Source organism: Bos grunniens, chromosome 13 (assembly GCF_055505025.1).
Source record: "Bos grunniens cultivar Pamir isolate PY7600 chromosome 13, Bosgru_T2T1.0, whole genome shotgun sequence".
NCBI lineage: Eukaryota > Metazoa > Chordata > Mammalia > Artiodactyla > Bovidae > Bos > Bos grunniens.
In genome coordinates, this window is record NC_141177.1 from 50,048,167 (window position 1) to 50,074,232 (window position 26,066).

The following is a 26,066-nucleotide window of genomic DNA, read 5'->3' on the forward strand; positions in this document are numbered from 1 at the left end:
AGGCTTTTATTTTTTAAACTAGCACAACCAACCATTACCTTCTCTGATGATAAACACATAAAATTACAGCAAGTATTCTCACACTAATTAATTAATCATAAAGCACTAGATTCATGGTTTTTGTTTTACATAACTTGGTTATAAAAGAAATAGCAATGTAGGAAGTGAGGGGGATTATTATGACATGTTGAGAAAACTATTCCCAAAAAACTATTTGCCAAGAAAAACACAAAGAAATATGTTTATTGAAGAGGCATAAACAGAATGACACTCAACGGGTCTAACTCTTAAAAAGATTCTGTCTTAAACAGGTTGACACCACAAAAATTATGATAACTGGAAGCAGTTTAAAACCATGAATCAGTAGTTACACTGAGTTTTCAGACTGTCAGCTGACAGGACTACAGAATTACAAGAAAATATTTTCATGAGTTTTTAAAATACTACTAGAGCTTCAGTACACAACAATTTTATGAGAGGAATCTGCCAAGAAAACTAGATGAGAAAAAAAGAATGTACCTTTTCATTAGTATAGTCACTGGTATATAAGGTATGCCCACGTTCATCCAACTCTTCTGACCAACCCCTTGGAGGAGAACCACACTGACTATCTGACTGGCTGTGACAAATGCTGTGGTAGTTTTCTTCTGATGAAAAAAGCTACAAATAGTCAGAAACATAAGGATTGTTCTTCTTTGAATATATATATACAGCAGTTGAAAATCTAAGCAATTGACTTTATTTGGCTATACATACTAAAAGATCTTGAATATATTCAAGTATTTAATTTTCAAAACAAATTGTTTAGTCTTTTTAATGGTACATTGTAAGTGGTGCAGGGGAAATTAATAAGTTATTATGTTGCATTAATGCAAGCCTACAAATATTCACTATAATGAAACTAAAAACAATGTTTTCAGACTGAGAGATAAAAATGCTACCTTCTACGTTGTGCTACTTTCAACTGAAATCAGGTTAAAAAATGATGGGGACAGAGCAAATGTATGTATGCACATTTATATGTAAGCAAAGTAGGAGGTGAGGGCTCTTCATTAGACTGAGATACTTGAACATTTCACCTATTAATTGCAAGTTCCTAGCCAAACACCCAATAGAAAGTGCTTACTAAATATATCTTGAGCTAATTTTTTTAAAGTGTGTGGGATGGGAGAGGGGAGGAAAAGACACTAGCTCTGTAACTCTGTATTTTATTTTCTAATTGATCATAAAGTTTTCCTGACTCACTCAACACAAATGCTTGTTAAAAACTATTCAAAACTATACTTTAAAAGAAAAAAAATTGAATGAATTCAAACATAACACCGAAAAATTAAGAAATTCAGTGTAATATTTACTGGGCTAATTCTGCAAATGACCCTTCCAGGGTCACATTCAGGTAAAACAGTTTCTACAATTACATCTACTCAACAGATCAAATTTTCTACCATCGTATTTGGTCTGAAACACTCAGATGTGTACAAGTAACAAACATCCTAATGTCAGTAACATGTTCATAAAAACTGACAAAGACAACTTTAGAGAAGTCTTGAATGGAGTGAGTTGTACATGTTCTGTAATAGCAGTGGTTAAAAAAAATGGAAAACCTAACTGAATCCTGAAAAATCAGGATTATTTTAATCCAATTGAGACCACTTAAAACATAAGCTAATATCAGAGAGGTACAATAAGAATCTTTTAGAAACAGAATAAAAGGCAATCTGTATGGAGAATATTATTCAGCCATTAAAAAAAAAAAGAAATTTAGTTATTTGGGACAACACAGATAGATTTTGAGGCCAGTATGTTAAATGAAATAACTTGCAGAAGAAAGACAAATACCCAGCAATCTCACTCACATGTGGAATGTGGAAACAAACAAAACAAGCAAGCTCACAGGCACAGAGAACAGACTGGTGGTTGACAGAGACATGGGCAATGGGCGAAGAGGGTCAGAAGGTACAGACTCCTAGTGACAAAACAAATTAAGTCCTGAGGATGGAGTCTACAGCATGGTTACAGAGTTAATAATACAACATTGCACGTTTGAAATTTGCTAATAAAAGAGTAGATCTTAAAAGTTCTCATTCCCAGAAAAAAAAATTCTGCAACTATGTATGGTGACAGATACTAACTAGGTTTATTGTGATCATTTTGGCAATATATACAAATGTCACATCATATTACATCACAATTTTTTCCAAAACCATCAAGGAGCAAGAGGTTAAGAAACACTCAGGAACAAAACTAACTGGAAGCATGAATCCAGATCGGTAAGGAGAATAAAAAGGCAGCATTCTCTGAGAAGGCATTTGCCAAACCTTGAGCTAAAACATTAGTTTTCAAGACCATGCAGACATGCTGGGGAACAGGACTCGGGACAATGTAAGGCAGGGAGTCCCACAATAAAGACAGGGGACCCCAAAGAATTATACCTGCAGATTATAGGGTAAACCAGAAACAAATCTTGTCTCTCTACTGCATACTAGGAAAATCACAGGAATAATTGGGGGAAATCAGGGGAGAATCCAACAAGCCAGTCTTTATGCATTCAAATTACTACTACCTAGGTGGCCTAGGGAAACTAAAACTGAAAATTTAGTTTCAAATGTTCATAGGATACTAGTTTCCCCAGGCACATGAGAGAAACACAAGGATAGCCTCTCAGAAGGAAACTTTCGAAGTCAGCATTTAAGATTTGTTATCTATGATTTCCAACAACTATCATCTCACATTAAAACATACACACACGACATGAATCAAACAGCATGAGTGAGAGTCAGCAGAAAAACAGCATATTCAGACTCTTAAAGCCTTTATATACTGAAATTATCAAAAATAAAGTAGAAAATAAGATCCAAGAAAAATATGACAAATAAATGCAATATACGATCATTCACTGGATCCTTTACTGCAGGAATAAAAAACATAAAGGATATTAACTAACCAGTGAGAAACACTGAATATTAACTTTGTATTAAATAATATTCAGATATTAAATTTCTTGGATGTGATAAATGCATTTTTCAATGTTTTCAATTTGTTTTACTGGAAAAAGTCCTTATACTTAGAGAATAAAACATTACATTGTCTGGACAAATGATTCAGATTAAAATAATTAGTGGAGATAGAAGGGTGAAAGGAGGTAGAAAGAAATGTGTGCAACTCTTGAAGTCCACGCGCCCTAGAGTCCAAGCTCCGCAGAGAAGCCACCGCAGTGAGAAGCCTGCACACCGCAACTAGACAGTAGCCCCTGCTCACCGCAACTAGAGAAAGCCCGTGTGAAGCAACGAAGACCCAGTCCAGTAAAGAAGAAAGAAACCAGGCAAATGTGGTGAAGTGGTAACAACTTGTACACCAGATGAAGGGTGCCGAGTATACAGGGGCTCAAGGTGCTATTCTTTCCACTTTTCTGTATGTTTCACAATTTTCAAACTAGTAACATGGGTAGCTCCCCCAAACAAATTAAAAATAACACTTCTTTTAAGTTCAAGGGTTGGTTTAATATCACATAAACACACACGATGAAGAGAGAAACAGCAAACAGGAGCCTAACTTGAAAATGACTGAAGACAAAGCACGGAGAGGGACAGCAATAAAATGTTAAGTATAACGGAAATCCAGAAACAGGACTAACGGAGTAAGCAGATTAAACATTTATCTAATCAAAGTCCCAAAATGAGAGGAAAGAGAAAATGAGACAGGAGCTGTATATAGATAATGCATATAGATATACAGGAATTTTCCAGAGCTAATCAAAGGTAGAAACTCCTTAAATTTGGGATTCCCAACAAAGCCTGGGCAGGAAATAAAAAAAGATAACTTCACCTAATCACATCACAGTGAAATTACAGGCACAAGGTCCTCAAAGCCTCCTGCAAGAAGAGACCTATAGACTGAATTGTGCATATTAATAACAGAAGCCTGAAAACATGAGAGTAAGTCTCAAGGAACTGGGAAAAAAACAAAAAGCAAACAATCACCTTAGAAATGTGTACCAGTAAAGACAGTCTTGAAAAATAATGAAAAATAAATTTCCAGGCAAATGAAAACCAAGACTCTATCACTAATGGAGGCTCACCAAGGAAACTTAAAGGTATGGATATGTACTTAAGGCAGTAAAAAAATTATTCAAGAGAATGTAATCTGCCTAAGAAATCTCAAAAAGAAAGTGGTAAATATGAGGATTAATTTTAAGCCCCCATGTACAACAGTGGGGATTCCCTGGTGGCTCAGTGGTAAAGAACCCACCTGCCAAGCAGGAGGCATGGGTTTAATCCCTGGGCTGGGAAGATCCCCTGAAGAAGGAAATGGCAACCTACTCCAGTATTCTTGCCGAGAGAAAAACCCATGGACAGAGGAGCTTAGTGGGCTACTGTCCATGGGATCACCAAAGAGCTGGACATGAATTAGTCACTAAACAACAAATGTACCACAGTCGTGGGGGGCAAAGGGGACTAGAAAATGGAAATAAACAACAACAAAGAGCCCCACAGCACTTAAAGAGTTCTTGGAGGGTTTCAAGGAGCAAGCAGATGCTGATTAATTGTAGACGCTGACACATACGCTGGTTACAGCTTCTAAGGTAGCGTTCTTAGCAGCAGCAGCACAGACAGTCAGGGCCAGATTATTCCTCATGGTGGGAGCTGTCCTGTGAATCACAGGATGCACAATAGTTTCTCTGGCCTCTACCCACGAGACACTGGTAACCCTTCCTGAGCTGTAACAACTCAGAACATCCCCAGACACTGCCTAATGTTCCCTGCAGACAAAACTGCCCTAGGTGAGAACCACTGTTCTAGGGCAACCACTAAAATAACAAGCTTGTGAGTTAGAATGAAAGAGAAGCTTGCTCCCACTTGAACCCCAATAAGGTAACAGTACTGAAATAAGCTCAAAAAGATCTGAACCCCCAAGAACAGGGAGAACACAGAAAGACACAAGAGCCATAGAACTCTGGAGGCTGAGAAGCAGATGAACAAAAACCTAAATTATCCACAAAGCAAGCAGAATCTAAACGGGTGGGGGTTGGGGTGGCACTGAGGAGGAAAGATGAAATCCACCAAGTTTACACAGCAACGTCTTCAAATGGCTCGGGTTCCTCCTGGAACCGAGGTACTAAACTGAGGACTGAGATAGCCAGGATCCCCTTCTCATGCCGGGCCACCAGTGTGCACCCTCCGTTCCTGCAGCAGAAGCACAGGGACTGATTCCCTCTCAAGAGAAATTCTGAGCTGGGAAACAACAGGCACAACTGGAACACGGGTACCAGACAGAAAGAGGGGAGACTAATGGGCTGTGTGTGAAATAAATGCTGCTACCAACACCCTGGGCAGCTCTTACTGGCCAGTGTTCTGACTTCTGCAGACTGGTCAGTCTGAAAGGGAAGACCTCATGGTTTCAACACTGGAGACATCCAACATGCAGTTGACCAAGATCACCATAAAGTCAAGTTCAAAATGCCTCGCAATTGTGAGAAAAAATGATCTCCAACCTAGAATTCTGCTCTCAGGCAAACTCTCAAGTAAATGTGAGAATACAGTGTCAACATTTTCACACACACGGTCTGTTTTACCTCCATATGCAACCTTTCTCAAGAAGTTACTGGAAGGTGTGCCCTGGCCACTCTGGAAACATCTATTTTTACACAATATGTGCAGAGAGTAGAGGTGTGAGCTCAGACTGCAATTTACAGATCACTCCCATCTAGTCTCTGAAGCGTAACAGAAACCTAAGAAAGGCTATTATTCAAGTTTCCGTGTATACTTTAAATCCCTTTATTCTATAATTTAGCCATTTCCCTAATTCTTCCAAATGATAAGACTTTACTTTATTATGGACACGCAGGACAACTTACTTTCAAATCTTTCTAGACACACAAATTCAAATCACTTCCCTAACACTTTTCTTATTATAGTAACGCATGAACAATTTCTCACTAACCCTCTACCTCATTCCTCAACTCTGAAAGTATTAATACAAGCTACCACCAAAGCATAGCTATAAATAACCAACTGAAAAATAGGACAAGAGGAGGGGTTATTAACTATACAAAGCTCTTAGACTCTGCCTTACACAGGATGTGTTGCCTGATTCCTCCAGCTCCTACCTAGCTGGAGTTCTGTTTCTGCTGTACAAGTCAGCTGCTCTAAGAGCAGGAGTCCTGTGTGTGTGCAGGCGCTGCCGTCTACCATACAGCGGGATGTAACTCCGTGCCATCCATCCTACCCAGGCTTCTCTGCACATCTGCAGTCCCAGCCCGGGGGGATCAGGGGATAGAGGGGGTGTGGGTGTGTGTGGGTGTGTGTGGGTATGTGTGTGTGTAGAGGGGTGGGTGGGTGGGTGTGTGTGTGTATGGGGGGGTGGGTGTGTGTGTGTGGATGGGTGGGTAGGTGTGTGTGTGTGTGTGTGTGTGTGTGTGTGTGTTGCACCGCCCTCCAGGGGTGTGTGTGTGTGTTGCACTGAGTATGTGTGTCTGTGTGTGTGTCTATGAAACCAAGGTTGGGGAAATGGTAATGGACACTTGTCAGAGAAAATGACGATTTTAGGGACTTCCCTGGTAGTTCAGTGGTTAAGATCCACACTTCCACTGCAGGCGCACAGATTCGATCCCTGGTAGGGGAACTAAGATTCCACAAGCTACATGGCATGGCCAAAAAAACAGAAAACAACCAGCCAATCAAGAAATAATGTTTTTAGAGTGAACTGTCAGACTTAGAGGATGTTCAGCCTGTAGCAAAGGACTTGTATTATACTTATTTCCCCTACACAGACATAAAAAGTGATCTTGTACCTCTAACAAAAACTGAGAAGTATCTTGCCAGTCCCATCAAATCATAAAGAAAAGCATCAAATAACTGGGTTTTTGTTTGGCTAAATCACATCACATATTTTCTTCCCTTCTTTTTCTAAAAAATCGTAACTGTTTTGGCAATGACAATGACTGGATTAGTATCTTCTAGCATGTGAGGGAAACCAAGGGTAATAGGCAACATTAATCCAGTTAACTCTAGACAAGTAAGCATGCCACAGGGCTAGCTGCCGTCTACTATCTACACACTAGGAAGCAACAAGCAGTAATATGATAAAACTTGGAAAGAAGATTTAGTATCTTAGAGATTTCAAAGGTTAGAAGCAAACCTATTTACTTCTCTGAGGAACGAAAAGAGAAAAAGCTCCGTAACTCACTGGTTGACCCCCTAGCTCCTCATACCTCTTGATCCCCTGGACTCTGGGAATCTCCTTTGCTTGTGTTCGTATCTCGAGTCCAACGAGGGGGTTTCCAAGTTCTTTCCTGTGTACCTCTGTTATAGTAATAACAACGCCCTGAACTATCTTTATGAGTTTCCCATTCTCCATTAATCTGAATTGCTGGGCTTCCGGGGAGCGGGGGAAGAGCCGACTGGGATATCTTCAGTTCTTGCAGGTTAGCGTAGACAGGAGAATCAGGTCGCCCTTGATTTGGAGGTGTCGTTGCCTATGAAAGATTTGAAATACCCATGTTTACACATGTATAATGCTTATAAATAAAAATTAAATAAAACATGAGATTTATAAACATAAATGCAAATTCATTTTAAAACATATATGGAGGTGTGTATATATATTAAAGGAAATGAGAATTTAAGTTTTAACGTTCATAGTTTGAAAAAATAAGAATTTAACAGTTTTAATATTCATAGTTTGAAAAACAAACATAAAAGCTTTCAGAAGAACCCAAAGTGTACTTAGTTACTGCCCCTCACCCTGAGAGCACACTCAACTAGCAGCTGGGAGCGGCGGGCTCCAGTTTAAGATCTGGCCTGACAAGCTGCAAAACCACAGACTAGATCGCTTCATCTCTATGAAACAGAACTGTTTAATCTCTGTAAGTGAAGAAATTGGATTAAACCACTTAGGTCTCCACTGGCTCTAAAACTCCACAATTTTAAAGCAATTTTTAAAATACAAAACGTCTTACACAGAAGTCAGCACTTACTCAGAAAACTATAAAAAAATTTTATATCCTAAGCTCTAATATTAAATCAAGAATATAAGTAAAAGATAAAGGAGATATAGTAGTACTTCAGCCAAGAATTTACCACATACTACTCCTTCCCAGTTATAATTTCTCAGTGTGTGTGTGTGCGTGTGTGCGTGTGTGTGCTCAGTCGCTCAGTTGTGCCCGGCTCTTTTTGACCTTATGGACTGTAGCTTGCAAGGTTCCTCTGTCCATGGGATTTTTCAGGCAAGAATATTGGACTGGGTTGCTATTTCCTTTTTCCAACTAATGTTCCCAACTCAGGGATCCAACCTGCGTTTCTTGTATCTCCTGCATTGGCAGGCGGATTCTTTACCACTGAGCCACCTGGGAAGCCTGTTTCTCAGTAGCCCTAAACAAATCTTTACTCTCTTCTTAGTTTATTTATATGTGAAATTCCTAAGAGCAGAAAAAACAACTAGCTGTAACTCTGATTTACACGCTTATTTAATTTCAACTTTCAGTTTTACATTTATTTGTAAATGTCTCACTAGATGTCAGTCAAGAGCAGAATACTCTTCACACACTTTGCATAAGGACCTTGTAAACTGTACTACGGAGAAGGCAATGGTACCCCACTCCAGTACTCTTGCCTGGAAAATCCCATGGATGGAGGAGCCTGGTAGGCTGTAGTCCATGAGGTCACTAAGAGTCGGACACACTGAGCGACTTCACTTTCACTTTCACGCATTGGAAAAGGAAATGGCAACCCATTCCTGTGTTCTTGCCTGGAGAATCCCAGGGACAGGGGAGCCTGGTGGGCTGCCATCTATGGGGTTGCACAGAGTCGGACACGACTGAAGCAACTTAGCAGCAGCAGCAGCAGCAAACTGTACTAACAGTTATAGATGCTGAAAGAATAAGCACACATCTAAGAACACATTTTTATGTTGGGTGTTTGTGTATATTAGCTTCTTTTTACAACAGAGTTTCTCAGCCTTGGCATCACTAACATTTGGGGACAGATCCTTTTTTATAGGGGGCTATCCTGTGCAGTACATTATGTCCACTAGCACCTCCGGCCTCCACCTACTCAATGACAGCGGTTTCTTCCCACCGTGACCATTAAAGAGTCTCCAGATGCGGCCAAATGTTCTATGGGGACATCAATGCCCCTGGTTGAGAACCACTGCTTTGCTATATTAATCTGAGAACCACTCAGATGTCCCATTACTTCTACAATATACCAGAGTTTTATGAATATCTGAAAACACTGAATTTTTTTAAAAGGGGGAAATGTGAATGTATACACCAAATCAATTTTATTGAAATTAAAGCTTTTTAACTTCTAAAATATCATTTACTTATAAATTAATTATAATGACTCTAAATCACAGAATAAGCTTTAAAAAAAAGAAAATAGTAAAAATAACCCAAGACATGAATACATTTATAAAATGGTTACCTTTGGTCTTTTTACACATGGTAATTATGCAAATACTCTATTAAGTGATACTAATGAGACCATTTTCCTATAAAGGTCAGCTCTGAATTTAGACTATCACCAAACAGTATCTTTCTATGAAGAAAATCTATCCATGAAGACAGATTTCCATGTATTTCATTTCCAGACTAATTTCATATCCTGTTGAATTAGCCAGGGTAACAATGCTTCTCTGACTAAAACAAACTCTGTTAATATAACAAACAATTCTACATAGTAAATCATTTCCTAGGAACTTACCTAGAGAATTCAACAAGAGTTAAAGAAGCTCTTTGCCCCTGGTACTTTACTAAACTTGGGGAAATAAAGATGCCAAGAAATAGCCATTTTCTAAATGATTTTACAACACATGCTACTACAGCTTTAAGAAATAACTAATTAACTAACTTCTATTTAGACACTTCAGTTTTTCCAATCTAAAAAAAGTGAAATGCTTTAAAAAGTTTATAATGCTAGCATAATTCTGAAACAAAAGCAGAGAACTAAGTGAAATAAAAGTATAAACCAATCTTACTTACAAATGGAAATGAAAATATACTCAATAAACCATTAGCATTCAAATCTAGCACTGCATTAAATAAATCAGGAAAAAGCAGAAATGTTGAGGATCTGTCTTCAGAAAATCTATTACTGTAATTCTTTACATTAATATATTGACTTGATCACCACCGATGCCAACCAAGTTACTGATAAAATTCAACATGGATTAAGGATAAAACTCTTAGCAAGTGAACAGGTGATGCCTCCTTAAAATGACTACAAATTATTCAAAATAAACATCATACTCAGCAAGGTACTGCTAAGAAAGTAGCATTTTCATTAAAGTCCAGAATAATTCCAGGATGCCAAATATCACTGTTTTTATTCAACAAATGTACTAAGATAGGAAATGTACTAAGATGCAAAAAAAAAAGTGAACTCCTAAGTACTCGAAGGAAAACAACCCTGATATTTGTCACTGATGTAACCAATATTTGAAAACCTAAGCCTATGAAAAGTACCAAGAAGGTGAGTAAGTTGGCCAGATAAGATGATCATTTGGTCAGTTCCCAACAGATGAACAATGACAAATTAGAAAATACAACAGAATTTTTAAAATCTCATCTACACTAAGAGAAGTGTTAAAACACTTACAAGTAAGCTTTAAAAAAAAAAAAGAGGAATACTTATAAAACTTTCCTCAGGTACCCAAAATTATATTAATACTTACATGTTACTCCTCCAAAAATTAATCTATAAATTCTACAAATTCAATGCAATGTTTGGCATGCATTATAGTTAGTTCACAGTCTTACAGGCAGTAGCCCTGAGGGAAATTTACTGAATGAACAAGTGAACAAACAAGTGAACAAAAGAATGCAAACACATATACCCCAGTAAAAGCAGAACTGAGAAACTCGGAGCTGGTTACATGTGATAAAGATAGGTGACCAGGAAAACATCCACATTTCTATTAGGGAAAAGGATGGATAATCATGTCGTCATTTAAGACAGGAACTATCTAAAAGTGGACTGACAGTCAAGCATTCCGCAGTGCAAAGGTTACAAATATGAGTTTTAAAATGTCTTGTCTTCTAGGACCTCTAATATAGTAAAAGAAAGTGAAACAAAGATCCTTTAAATGCATAACAGACATACTGTTAGAGCTACACGTGGGAGAGTGTGGGAGCAAAAAATGAACAGGCCTGGAAACAAGGGAATAAGCCTCAAAAATGAACACGGAAGTATTAGCCAAGTCAAAGCTGTGGATACAGGAAGCCGCAAGAACAAACATATAAAAAAAAGCATGGTGTGGTCGGGGAGGATGCCGCCTGAGAGGGCAGGTGATAGGAACAACACAAGAAAGATGTAAGAGAAGCGAACGTCTAACAAGGAGATTTGTGTGTTGTGTTCAAAGGCAGATGTCGCCCAGCAGCATTTAAGGAATTACTGGACAAGTTAAGCCAGGAAGCACATTCTGATTTAAAATTTAGAAATACTGCAGATTTTAGATGAACACAACTAGAGGCAGCGATGAGTTAGGAGGTCAGTAACAGACCGAAGATGAGAACTGCAACGACACAAGGAGAGCAGGAATGGAGAAGCAGGGCTAGGTGCAAGAAGAGATTAGAAAGTCAAATTAACGTGCAGAGTGTATGTCTGTCTGTGGGAAGCTTGTTTTTTGGTGTGTGTTTAACCATGGGTTAAATAACACTGAGATGAAGAATAGGACACAGAAAGACAGAGGAGTTCCACTTACACTGCAGTAGGTCAGTACTCCTTTTAAAAGTCTGGGTGGAAATGCTCAGACTATCAGGTAGACAGATTGAGAGCTCAGTACAGAAATCAGTGCTAAAAATATAAAAGTCATCAGCAAACAGATGGGGCCCCAAACTTGAGAATACACAGAAGGAAAGAAGGGGTAACACAGACCCCTAGAGAATACTAAGCAGTTGCTTTATGAATTAAAATGAAAACACAGGTATCAAGTTAGCATGGGGTCTGGCAAAGGTGACTTTTGGTGGTAATATTACAATTACCGATGCAATTAATAAGGTACCAAGCAAAGTAGGAGGATCCAGTAAAGGAAACAGAAAGTCAGAAATAGGCAGCCTCACAGGAAAAGATGGTATTTAAAAAGAAAAGGAACTAGCTTCCCTCTGAAGACTTCAATACAAGGGCCATGAAGCAAACACTAGATTCAGGAGTTAAGAAGCCATTAAAAGACACCAGCTTCCAGCCAGGAGGATCCAAAATTATGTTCCTGCCATGAACAACTAGAAAAGTAAATAAAATATAGGAAACGAGTATTTTCAGGCCTTATACCACAGAACAAGCAGCTCAGAACTACGATCCCTAAGAGAAGAAACGAAGGACAAGCACCAACCGCCCCCCAGCACTTCCGCTTGGAGGCAGTTTCCAGAACTCAAGGGGAAACCAAGAGTCTAGGAATCTTAGTAACACAACAGAGATACAGGCTCACAATTACCACTTAAGGTAACAAATGAAATAATACAAGAAATGAAAACATATAAATTGGGGTTCCCTGGTAGTTCAAGTGGCTAAGACTCTGCACTCCCAATGCAGGGGGTCTGGGTTCAAATCCTGGTCAGGGAACTAGGTGCCACATGCCACAACTGAAGAGTTTACACACCACAACTAAAAGACCCCACATGTCAAAATTAAGACCTGGCACAACCAAATAAATAATAATTAAACAAAAATAAATATTTTTAAAGAAAGAAAGAAAATACATAAATATCAAACATTGAGGAGAAAGGAAAAGGAGAAAAGTATAGACCCCAATTTTTTTAAATCAGAGAATCTTCAAACCTGATAAACCAAGAAACAGAGACAAGAGTTATGTCTGAAATCAAGAGATGTAACAGCAATCTAAGTAGATCACACAATTAGAAGAGGTTTATTGACAATGGACAAATGGTAAAACTTCAATATTTCACACTCTAATTTACCACTAAATGTTTGGACAGATGTTCATTTGAAATGTCGTTCATTTGCTGTTACAAATAGTTTCAGCAGAAATAAAAACTTTGTTTTTCTAACAAACTAACTCCAAACTTAGACCTGAAGAAGGAAATGACAACCCACTCCAGTACTCTTGCCTGCAAATCCTACTGACAGAGGAGCCTGGTGGGCTACAGCCCATAGGGTCTCAAAGAGTTGGACACGACTGAACGATTGAGTACAAACTTAAGATCAACTTAAACCTTCAATTTCCAAAATGTATAGAAAGAGAACAGAAGAGGGCTCAGTGTTTTTAATATTCCGATCGTGGCAAAAAAGACACTGTCCCTGTTTATTACCAACTGTTTAAACGACAGAAAAATTCAAGGGAACTACCACTCATTGATCACTAACAAGTTTCCTCAAGAACTCTTGAAAATTTAAATTCTTGGTAGAAAAAATACTTAGAATGAAGTACCAAATTTATGCTTACATGTACACAAAACATGTACTGACTACAACAAGGGATGGTTCCATAATTACATACCATTTTTTCCTGGTGAACCAAAACTATGGGTATGGGTTTTTAAATGAACATAATGCTGGTGAAGATGAATGTTAACTCCAGTTTATTGCTGGTGATTTTAGCCAGCTGAATCCTTCTGGAAAACATTTTGACAGTATGTTTCAAAAGCTTTTAAAAATATTTTCAGGAAAAAGGGGAGATAAAAAAATCTACACATAGAAAAAAATTTCCTGCAAAGATGTTTATTCCAATGTTATTTATCAGAAATAAATGAGACACAATCTAAATGTCCAACAACAGAAGGTTAAGTAAATAATGACCTAACATACGAGGCAATACCATAAAAGCAATGAAATGTTAATGGTTTCTGAATACGACAAAAAAATTTTTATGAGGTTAATCAGAAAAGCAAAATAGAAATGTGCATTTCACTTCCAACTTAAAATTTTAAAGTATGAAGAAAAAAAAAGTTAATAAACATTATGGGTCTCTGACAAGGCTTTCACTCAGATCTAATGCAGAGATTGAAACTTTTACAGACAAGCAAAAGGGAAGAGTTCAGTACCAAATCAGCTTTAGAAGAAATGTTAAAGGGACTTCTCTTAAGCAAAAAAGGTTACAACCAGAAACATGAAAATTATGAAAGGTAAAGGCAAATATCCAGGAAAGGAAGTAAATCAACCTCATAGGAAAGTTAAAAGACAAAAGTAGTAAAACCATCTATATTCACAATAAGTGATACAAAACAGGAAAAGGTGTAAAATATGATGTCAAAAACAGTAAATGTGGTAGAGTGGGGAGTAAAAATGCAGGGTTGTTAAAATGTGTTTAGAGATCAGCAACTTGAAATAATCATTTACAGACAGACAGATATAAACTTCACGGTAACCACAAAACCAAAAATCTACAATAGTACACATAGAAAAGAGAAAAGAATTCAAACACAGCAACAAAGACAGCCAGAAAGTCACAAGGAAAGAAAAGACAGAAATACTAAGTCAGTATGTTGTGTAACAGGACCTAATGAATTGTTGTAGGTCAATTACACTTCAAACAAACAAACTCAGTGAAAGAGATCAGATTTGTGGCTGCCAGAGGCAGAGGAAATTGGATGAAGGTGGTCAAAAGCTGTAAGATAAAGAAGTACTAGGAATGCACTGTACAACATGATAAATATAATAGTGCTGCATGTTTTATATGAAAGAGAGTAAATTCTAAGTTCTCATCACAAAAAACCAATTTTCTTCTATTTGTTTAATTTTGTATCTGTATGAGAAGATGGATGTTCATTAAACTTACTGTGATAATCACCTCATGATGTATGTAAACCAAATCATTATAATATATACCCTTAAACATATACAGTACCATATGTTAACAATATCTCAATAAAATTGGAGGAAAAAATTCAAAAGTTACAATTTTAAAAAATTGGTTTTCTTGGGAATTCCCTGGTAATCCAGGGATTAAGACTTCATGCTTCCAATGCAGGGGCACAGATTCTATCTCTAGTCAGAGAACTAAGATCCCACATGCCGTGCAGCAGGGCCAAAAAAAAGTTATAGTGAGTTTATACACAGACTCATCACATCAGCTCCAAACACATGGTAGTGACGGGAAAAAGAAAAAACTAAGAAGGGAGGGAAAGGAAAAAAGTGTTTGGCGGGTGGGTGGGGGGTGCGGGGGCGGGGGGGGGGAGAATCTCTAATTTTAAGTATGCTTTGTGATTTTTATGTGCACTATTGTTCAGAAGATACTCAATCTTTCTAAATGGACTTATGGCAAACCAGTTCCCTGGTCCAATATGCTTGAACTATGAAAAAAGTGAAAGTGTTAGTCACTCAACTGTGTCCAACTCTCTGGGACCCCAAGGACTGTAGGTAGCCCACCAGGATCCTCTGTCCATGGAATTCTCTGGGTAAGAATACTGAAGTGGGTTGCCATTCCATTCTCCAGGGCATCTTCCCAACCCAGGGATCAAACCTGGGTCTCCTGCATTGCAGGCAGATTCTTTACTGTCTGGGCCAGCAAAATATATATATGGAGAAGGCAATGGCACCCCACTCCAGTACTCTTGCCTGGAAAATCCCATGGACGGAGGGCCTGGTGGGCTGTAGTCCATGGGGTCGCTAAGAGTCGGACACGACTGAGTGACTTCACTTTCACTTTTCACTTTCATGCATTGGAGAAGGAAATGGCAACCCACTCCAGTGTTCTTGCCTGGAGAATCCCAGGGACGGGGAAGCCTCATGGGCTGCCGTCTATTGGGTCGCACAGAGTCAGACATGACTGAAGCGACTTAGCAGCATATATAATATATATATATATATATATAAAAAGTTAAAAGACAATTCTTAAAGTCTATACCACCAATCACTTCTTACTCAGCATACAATTCAAAGGAAATAAGAAGTACTTCCAATATATGAATGAAAAATCAGTTTTCAAATATATAACTTATTATACGATTAAAGTGAACAAACATGAACTGTTCATGGATTGCCACCAACAAAAATAAGTGGATTTTTCATACAAAAAAAAAAAAAAAACTTCAAAAGGAGAACAAAGAAACAAAGTTAATTTTATGGGTCATACCTGTCATTAATTAACAACTGAACTGGGACCAGTATCTCTGCACATGACCCAATTTGGTATTTAAAAAAAGATCTGGCCTGTTCCACTTTTATCCATACACAGATGAAAACAGTCTTCCCACTATCCACAGAAAGGAAAAATTGGGGAACCACATACAAAGAAGGTAACTTTAAACTTCAATTGTGCCTAAATCCTTACTTTAATAGCAAAAATACTGAAAGTTGTCCTCTTTGACATTAGCTCAATAACTGCTTGTAAAATAAATTTTAGAGAACAGAATACATATTAGCTATACCTCTTGTTTCTTAACTAGTAAGAGCTATGCTACTCTGTACTAACACTTCAGTATTAAGTATTATATCTACCTTACCATAAATGCTGATTTATATTACTGAATAATCAGTATAAGTCCCTGCAACCTATAATCATACCTTTATATTTAGATTTATGGGAGGAAAAATACATTTACCAAAGCATCAGACTCCAAAATAGAATTTTAATTACTTTTTAAATTCTATTTAATTCATGTGGAAAATGACATTTACTGCCTTCGGTAATTTACCTGTTTAAACTCTGCTTTACCATAATTGCTAATAACATTAGGGCCAGTTAGCAGAATGAGGACAAAAAGAAAAAAAAAATTGTCAACAAGCCAATATTCAGTTAAAATAGAAGTGAAATTTTAGTTTCACAACTGAAAACTTTGTATCAATTTTAAACTGAAAAATCTGACTTTTCAATAGACAATCTTCTCCCTTAAAAGTCAAATTTGGAGGGGGGAGGAATATATTACCCTTTAATAATTTTTTAACACAAAAACTTGCAAGTTGAAGAGACGAAAGCATGTCAGCATTGAGATCTCAGGCTCTCAACAGTATACTGATATTTTCTGTGACTCACTTATTTAACTATCACTTAAAAATGAATAATGAGCCAGATGGCTCAGCAGGTAAAGAATCTATCTGGCAATGTAGGAGACACAGGAGATGCAGGTTCAATCTCTGGGTCAGGAAGATCCCCTGGAGAAGGAAATGGCAACCCACTCCAGTCTTCTCCCTTGGGAAACTCCATGGACTAGGGCGCCTGGCGGGTCACAGTCCATGGGGTCGCAGGGAGTCAGGCACGACTTAGCGACTAAACAGCAACAACGTGAGCCAGGCAGGAGGCGAACATGATGCAGCCTCTCAGGGTCAGTAGCTGAGTGAAGAGAGAGATGGGCAGGCAAGGCCTCCAGTGGCAGGAGGTGAGCGCAGCACTGAACAGAGAGAAGAGGGTACGACATGGTCAGGAAAAGGCTCCCACCAGATGTTAACTGCATCCTTAAGGAAAGCAGAAGAAGCTGGGGACTCCATGAAGTGGGGAGGGACCTTCCAAGTACACACGGTCGTATGTTTTTAAACTGACATAACCCAAGGAAAGGAAATGCAGTCTTCCAATAACTGGTAGCTAAGTGAGTTCAGTGCTGTGGAAAGCTTTTGCAGATGTTATTTTCATGGTAGATAATTTATTTTTCTTACTGGTTCTCCAGCTATTGCAACTCAAGGCCGCTCAACTTCTCTAGGACTTGCTGCCTGACACTCATCTACTGAAGTGTCACCTGGCTTCTGTCCTCCCCCATTCTGATCACTGTGCCAACACCCTGAAACCCCTTTCACATATCACAGGTCTGTCATCTCCGCCTCCTCCCTGACAGACATAACAAGGCAGGTCCTGAGCAGGAAAGCGGGAGGCCTACGGACGCTGGTTTCTGGGAACCACACAAACACACTGATGGAGTCACTCCTGTGCCACCAAACCTGCAGGAACCGCGGCCAACAAAAATCACTGTGACTCACAACTCTGGACCTACCGGGGGGTGGACAGGATCTGACAGATACCACAGTGAAGAGCCTGGGGTCCCAAGGACCACACATACACAGTCACAAGGGGGTGTGTGCACAGCTGGGGGTTGTAAGGGATTTGCCAAAAAGGAACAAATGACAAATCTCCCCTTGGAAATGAAGCCCGCCCCTCTCCAGCATCAGCTCCTGTTGCCCTCACGTGCGTCCTCCCTGGGCCTTACTGGTCAGCAGCTTGTTGCGGAGCTCACAACACTGCACTGTCATCCCAGGGGTACGTGTGCCTTTCTCTCTGGAGCTGGATCACCTTCCAGGCACAAATGTCTGCCCGGTTTCTCTCTTCCTCTTCAGCGCTGAGCACAGTACCCGCACATGGCAAGCCCTCAGGATGCTCCTGAAGGGAAATCCTTTTGACGGAACTAAAGAAGATGTCATGAAACCCATGCACTGAAGTTAATTTCCAACTCCTCTGTTTACAGTCTCCCTGGGACATCTTAACTGACAGCACTGCTTCAGTAAAACCAAACTCTCTCTCAAACACCCACCTCCTTCCCCTGGACGGCAGACGTGGTGTCTAAAACCAGCATGGCTCCTCCACAGAAGCCCACACTCATCACCTCCTCGGCCGCAACCTCTGCCCATAATATACTGTCCTCCTATCTTCACAGGACTTCCCTGGTGGCTCAGACGATCACGACACCATCAGGAGCTCCTCACAGGGAGATCTCAGAGTCACCCCGTCTCTTCTCTCTACCTCCATGAGCTTCCACCAACTCTTTCTCCTACTCTAACTTGAATTCCTTCCCCTCTTATCCTGAGACAACTGCCTCAGTTTGGGTTCTCACCATCATTTGGCTGAATGAGTACAAGTCCCATTTCTTCATCTTTTCCAAATGGTCCTCCAGTCCCACAAGTCCTTCTCCGAAAACAAATCTGATCTTATTGATTACCTACTTTAAAAACATCAAAAAGGAGCTTCCCTGGTGGCTCAGGGGTAAAGAATCCACCTGTCGATGCAGGGGACATCACTTCAATCCCTGATTCAGGAAGATCCCACATGCCAAGGAGCAACTAACCTGTGCACCACAACTACTGAGCCTGTGCTCTAGAGCCTGGGCGCTGCGACTACAGAGCCCACGCGCCACAACTACTGAAGCCCACACAGCCTAGAGCCCATGCTCTGCGACGAAAAGCCACTGCTACCAGAAGCCTGTGCACCACACCTAGAGAGTAGCCCCTGCTTGCCGCAACTTGAGAAAAGCCCATGCAGCAACGAAGACCCAGCCCAGCAACACATAAGTTTATATATATATATAAAATTAACAAACATTTCAATGATTGTAGAAGTTCAAATTTCACAGCACACAATTTAAGGCTCCTAAAAATTTTAAAACATTATCCCTCTATCTATGATAAACTGTCCGCAATCCAGGAACCACATACAAACCATAAAGAGCTGGTTCAAAGGGCATTTTCTCTTGAGATGCTCCTCTATTCATCAGGGGCAGAATTTGCAGATTTCCTGTGCATCTAGAGCAGCACTAACGCAAATACCATGTAAGCCAGATCATTTAAAATTTTCCAATGGCCACATTAAAAAGGTAAAAATAAAGAGGTGAACTGAATTCTAATAATGTATGTTTAAACCAGTATGTAAAATATTAGTATTCTACTGTATCATCAATGTCAAAATTGAACTCTTTTTTATTAAGTCTTCAAAACCAGAGTGTATTATACAGCACTTTTCAGTTCAGATCTTAAAACTTTCATCAAAAATACTGCGTATGTATTTGGATTTCATAAAATTTAAAGTTGAAAAGTAGATTCACAGATTCAAATTATTCTAAACCATCTTAAACACTTTTCCAATACATGAATCAAGTATCAGTTTTAAAATTTTAACTTGGAATAACTAAAATAAGCTCAGTTCCTCCGTCTTACTGGCCACATTCTAAGTGTTAAACAACCATACTTGGCCAGTGGCTGCCAGGCTGCAGCACTTCGTACTCAAATGTACTAACTGTCCCCAGCACATCACATAGTAATCAGTGGTCATTCTGCCTCCCGGTAAACTGTAAGCCCCTGAAGAGTTTAGAGCAAGACCACGTCTTAATTATCACAGGTTTTCAAAGTCTAGAACTGAAGATTCCTGAAGTTCTGACTCAACAGTCTAATGATTTCTGCTTTCCCAGTCCACAGAAGGTTTAAGGTAGAAAGGTAAAGGAGATAGCCACTAGGAACTAATATTTATTGATGAAACCTCATTATTAATCTGTGTTGAAAGTATTCAGCCAGAGATGCTTGCCCTTGGTGGGTTAAGCAAACAAAATTCCTCAGAAGGACATTCTGCTGAAATAACAAGCCTTAGTTACTATTTTATGCTGATGAAGCCATGGTGCAACCGCCTAGTCTGCTGCCATTCACATTATAAATCTCCCTCCCTGGGGACATGAATGGTAACTCTACACTCAGCACCCAGGGGATGACCAAAGAATACTCTGTTGCTGAAATTTCCAGAGGGTAAAAGTTTAGGGTACAATTACAAAGGGGAAAAAAATGCTCTGTTTAATTATTGAAAGTATGCACCACACGTACAAATGTAATCTTAGAAGCTGAAGTTTCCAGCAAGAATAAAAAATATAATAATTTAAAAAGGATACAAAATTAATCAATAGTAATATGGGACACATTTAAAGAGTTGACACACTATCTTTTCTCTCATTTTCTGAAAAATGATTTTTTCTTTTAATTTAATTGGTGGAAAATTGCTTTACAATGTTCCTCTTGAGCCTCCCTCCCCTCCCCCATCCTAGCCCTCTAGATCCTCAACAGAACGCCAGGCTGGGCTCCCTGTGTTACATAGCAACGTCTTACCAGCTAGCATTTTACACAGGTCTATGCTACTTTCGGAGAAGGCAATAGCAACCCACTCCAGTACTCCTGCCTGGAAAATCCCATGGGTGGAGGAGCCTGGTGGGCTGCAATCCATGGGGTTGCGAAGAGTCGGACACAACTGAGTGACTTCACTTTCACTTTTCACTTTCATGCATCAGAGAAAGAAATGGCAACCCACTCCAGTGTTCTTGCCTGGAGAATCCCAGGGACGGGAGAGCCTGGTGGGCTGCCATCTCTGGGGTCGCACAGAGTCGGACACGACTGAAGCGACTTAGCATGCTACTTTCTCCATTCGTTCCACTCTCTCCTCCCCTGTGTCCACAAGTCTGTTCTCTGTATGTGTCTCATTCCTTCCCTGCAAATAGGTTCATCAGTACCGTTTTTCTAGATTCCATACATATGCCTTAATATAAGATAATTGTTTTTCTCTTCCTGATTTACTTCACTCTGTATAACAGGTTCTAGGTTCATTCACCTCACTAGAACTGACTCAAATTCATTCTTTTTTATGGCTGAGTAATATTCCAGTGTATATATGTACCACATTTTCTCTAACCACTCATCTATTGACGGACATCTAGGCTGCTTTCATGTCCTGGCTACTGTAAACAGTGCTGCAGTGAACACTGGGGTACATGTGTCTTTTTCAGTTAGTCTTCTCAGGGTATGTGTCCAGTAGTGGGATTACCGGGTTGTATGGTAGTTTCATTCCTACTTTTTAAAAGAATCACCATACTGTTCTTCATAGTGGCTGTTAGCAATTTACATTCCCACCAAACTATTCTTTGATGTTTTTTCAAAAAATAAAGATTCCAGAAATAAAATATTTTGAAAAATTTTCATTATCCAAGGAAAAGAATTTATAAACTGTTACTCTGAATAAATACAACTAAATAAATGTGTTTCTAACTTACCACATGTCATAATTCATTAACAAGTCTGCATGAGAACAGTGTAATACAGCTCCTTGGATAATTTATTATTATATTAATTTCAAACTGAGTGTTAGTTTTAAGTTTTGAAGCATTATTTCCTTAAAGTTATATTGAAAACCTCTGAAGTATCCAAAGTGAATAAAAAATAGATGATTTTCCACCATTTTGATTGCCTAGCGAGAAATACTAAAGCCCTGAATTCCTTTACAAATGCTCAAAATAGGTATTTAAATACGTAGCAGTATGAGTCTATAAATATAAAAATATGTACCCTCTCACACACACATATACATGTACAAAAGACGTTCAAAAGACCATGTAAGCTTTTGCAATTTATTTCATGGACTTATGGCTGGTTTTGTTTGTTTGTTTTTGTTTATCTACATTTTCTAATTTATTCTTCAAGGCACACATTTATTTTGAAGATTAAAAATCTGTGGGGGAAAAAAGGGCCATTAGTTTTAAACCCACAAAACCATTCTGGAATGACATTTAAGAAGTTCTGTAGCCTAAGCTACAAAGGTAGGAACATTTATGATATCCATGAAGGTCAACCATCAAAACTTCAAGGTTACCCAGAAAATCTAGAGCAGGCAAGGAATGAAGTGCTTCATCATGATTGTAAGTATTCTGGGTTCATTCTAGACCAAAAGTGTAGTCACTGAACTTGGAATTACGATCCTCACAGGAAGTCACAATGTGAATACAGCTCCCTTTATCAAGTTCTGCAAGTAGCTAATGGATAAAGCAGGGCAGGTGGAATGGGACTGTTCTGTAATGACAGTGGTCAAAAGTCTAGCACTTCTTTGAGCCATTCATCCTAGTTTCACAAGTTGAGGCCTGTCTAGACATTAGGTAATCATTCTGAGTCCTTCTTTCTTAGGAACCATCACCACCATTCATCTCTAGAACTCTTCATCTTCCAAAACTGAAACTCTATACCCATTACACAATACCCTCCAGCCCCCACTACCCCAGCCCCAGGCAACCAACATTCCACTTTCTGTTTCTATGAAGCTGACTACTCTAGGTGCTTCAGATAAGTGGAATTATACAATACTTGTCCTTCTGTAACTGGCCTATTTCATAACATCCTCAAGTTCTACCCATGCTCTAGTATATGTCAATATTTACTTCTTTTTAAGGCTGAATAACATCCCATTCTATGTATGCACATCCAACATTTTGCTTATGCATGCATCTGTTGATGGAACTTAGGGTGCTTCCACCTTTTGGCTGTCATGAATAATGCTATGAATATAGACACACAAGTATCTGTTGTAGCCCCTGCTTTCAAATCCTGTGATGACTGACTATATATGTTCATTTGACTGGGCTAAGGAGATGCTCAGATAGACAGTAAAACATTACTTTTGTGTGTGTGTGTGTAAGGGCATCTTCAGAAGAGATTAGGGTTGCATCAGCAGACTGCGTCAAGAAGACTGTCCTCACCAGTGGGGTCAAGCACCACCCAATAGTTCAGGATCTCAGCTGAACAGAAAGGCAGAGGGAGAGCAAATTTACTCCCAGCTTGAGCTGAGATGCCCACATCTCCTGCTCCAAGGACTTTGGCTCTCCTGGTTCTTGGGCCTTGGACCACCCCCTCCACCCTCCACCCAGGTCTCAGCGTATCTGACTCAGACTGAATCACAGACTGGCTTCCCGGGATCTCCAGTTTGCAGACAGCAGATGAGACTGTGGGACTTCTCAGTCTCTAGAACAGCATGAGCCGATTGCTATAAAACATCTGCTCTGATATGTATCTATATATACCCTATGGGTTTTGTCTCTTGGGAGAACCCTGACTGGTAGAGATTTATACTCAGAGTCCTTTTCTCTTGAAACTCCTTTAGACTCACTGCTACCCTCAGAGGGCATTTATGAAAAAATAAGACTGATACTTCATGTGTTTTCTGCTTCCCAACATCTTACACACAAGCTAAAGAACATTAATTCAAAAGAAAGGGAAAATCAGTCAGCAGCTAAGTTTAAAAACAATTTCTTTTTGCTCCTCTCGACCACCTCATACAGTTGCATTCCCTGGGAGAAAAACATAATAAGCCATTCTACTTATATTTCAAAGTGCAGAAAACAATATCTACCTAACAAATGTACTCCAGGTCTACAGAGAGTTAATGCTACTCAAAGCTGCAGCTTGTTTTCCAAGATCTTTCGTATCCTTTTAGGGCCCTGCTGACCTCTCTTCATCAAAACTGGCTCTCAGTTCAGAATTTTCAGAGAAGACTCCTAAATACAAGACATATTTCCCTTAAGTCAAATTAACCCCAATCGTCATCTAAAGACATTATTGCTCTGTTCGAAGGCTCATGTGAGATATAGCGGCTCCCTATATGTCTGTTCCTTTATATTAGGTATCTGAACATTCACAGGACAAATAAAAAGGTTTCCATTCAGGATTCGGAAGTCTCTCCATATAAAAGCAGACAAACAAGAAGATCTGCAGCAGAGACCTACATTCAGCTACAATTTACCAACTTCTTGCCTAGTCTGTCATTTTGGGGCACTGCTGGCTCTTCAGAATGAGATATATTGAAAGTGGCATCAAAATGTCTGGTTCCTTTTAATAGAATAAAAAGCTAGTCATAGGAAGGAACAGTCTTCTCAGGCTCCATATTCTATTTTGGTGAATGGACTAACATAAAATCTATGGCACGTATGTTATCAGAGCAAGTAACTATATTAAGAGTATGGCAGAAAGTGAAGAAGAACTAAAGAGCCTCTTGATGAAAGTGAAAGAGGAGAGTAAAAAAGTTGATTTAAAGCTCAACATTCAGAAAACTAAGATCATGGCATCCAGTCCCAGCACTTCATGGCAAATAGATGGGGAAACAGTGGAAACAGTGGCTGACTTTATTTTGGGGGGCTCAAAGATCACTGCAGATGGTGACTGCAGCCATGAAATTAAAAGATGCTTATCCTTGAAGGAAAGTTATGACCAATCTAGACAGCATATTAAAAAGCAAAAACATTACTTTGTCAACAAAGGTCCATCTAGTCAAGGCTATGGTTTTTCCAGTGGTCATGTATGGATGTGAGAGTTGGACTATAAAGAAAGCTGAGCGCCGAAGAATTGATGCTTTTGAACTGTGGTGTTGGAGAAGACTCTTGAGAGTCCCTTGGACTGCAAGGAGATCTAACCAGTCCATCCTAAAGGAGATCAGTCCTGGGTGTTCATTGGAAGGACTGATGCTGAAGCTGAAACTCCAATTACTTTGGCTACCTGATGCCAAGAGCTGACTCATTTGAAAAGACCCTGATGCTGGGCAAGATTGAGAGCAGGAGGAGAAGGGGATGACAGAGGATGAGATGGTTGGATGGCATCATAGACTCAATGGACATGGGTTTGGGTGGACTCCAGGAGTTGGTGATGGACAGGGAGGCCAGGCGTGCTGCAGTTCATGGGGTCACAGAGTCGGACACGACTGAGCAACTGAACTGAACTGATACCACTTTTCTTATTACAGTACATTTTGTTTTTAGGGGAACACTGAGATTTATTAATTCCTACTTAAATCTTTAAAGCCGTAGCTGAAAAGATAAAAAGCCCACATTCCCCCCACTTGACTGTATCAAGAGTTAACAGCCCGCTGTTAAGTTATTGCGGGCTTCCCAGGCGGTGTTATCTCCTGCCAATGCAGGAGCTGCAACAGACTCGGGATTGATTCCTGGGTCAGGAAAATCCACTAGAGAAGGAATGCCAACCCATTCCAGTATTCTTGCCTGGAAAATTCCACGGACAGAGAAGTCTCATGGGCTACAGTCAATGGGGTCTCAAAGAGTCAGGACATGACTGAGTGACTGAGTACATACACATTAAAAGTTACTGTAACTGATGAAAAAACATCATTTTTCTCCATAGTCTCATTTAAATTACAGTACCAAAACCATCAATGAGAAAAATTACTTTAACTGAAACATGAAAGAGATGGTTTTTCTATAAAAAGTTTTTATCTCTACATATGTTACATTACTTGAATATTTAGCAATAACATCCACATGACATAGAAACAAGATAAAAGAAAATCGACATACTCAAGGGAGATATTTAGCAGATAACTGATAAATATATATATATTTATTTATTTATGGCCACACCACACACATGCAAGACCTTATTCCCCAACCAGGAATGGAACCCATGCTCCCTACAGTGGACGCACAGCGTCTTAACCACTGGACTGTCAGAGAAGTCCCGTAAATGATAAAATTTTAAAACCACACTTTGCTGGCCAGAAAAGTAACACATTAATAAGCTGCACAAGAAATCTACCTCCCTTTTTTAAAAAACTGGAAAATGGAGAAAATAATTAAAAAGAAAAAACCTCCAAAAAATTGATTCAAGTATAATCAG

General features: G+C 39.3%; 1 protein-coding gene across 48 annotated transcripts in view; it reads right to left on the bottom strand.

The window, feature by feature from the left end:
• The window catches only part of ARHGAP12 (Rho GTPase activating protein 12), a 118,167-nt gene that overhangs the window by 50,172 nt on the left and 41,929 nt on the right, over nucleotides 1–26,066 (bottom strand). For 27 of the 48 annotated variants that reach the window (XM_086334097.1, XM_086334086.1, XM_086334092.1 and 24 more), the window contains one exon: nucleotides 7,211–7,474. In XM_086334097.1, the coding sequence (XP_086190223.1) occupies nucleotides 7,211–7,474 (264 nt within the window). Of the gene's footprint in view, nucleotides 1–519; nucleotides 661–7,210; nucleotides 7,475–26,066 lie in introns of all 48 variants that reach the window. The other 21 variants (XM_086334081.1, XM_086334053.1, XM_086334082.1 and 18 more) reach the window with 1 other exon arrangement.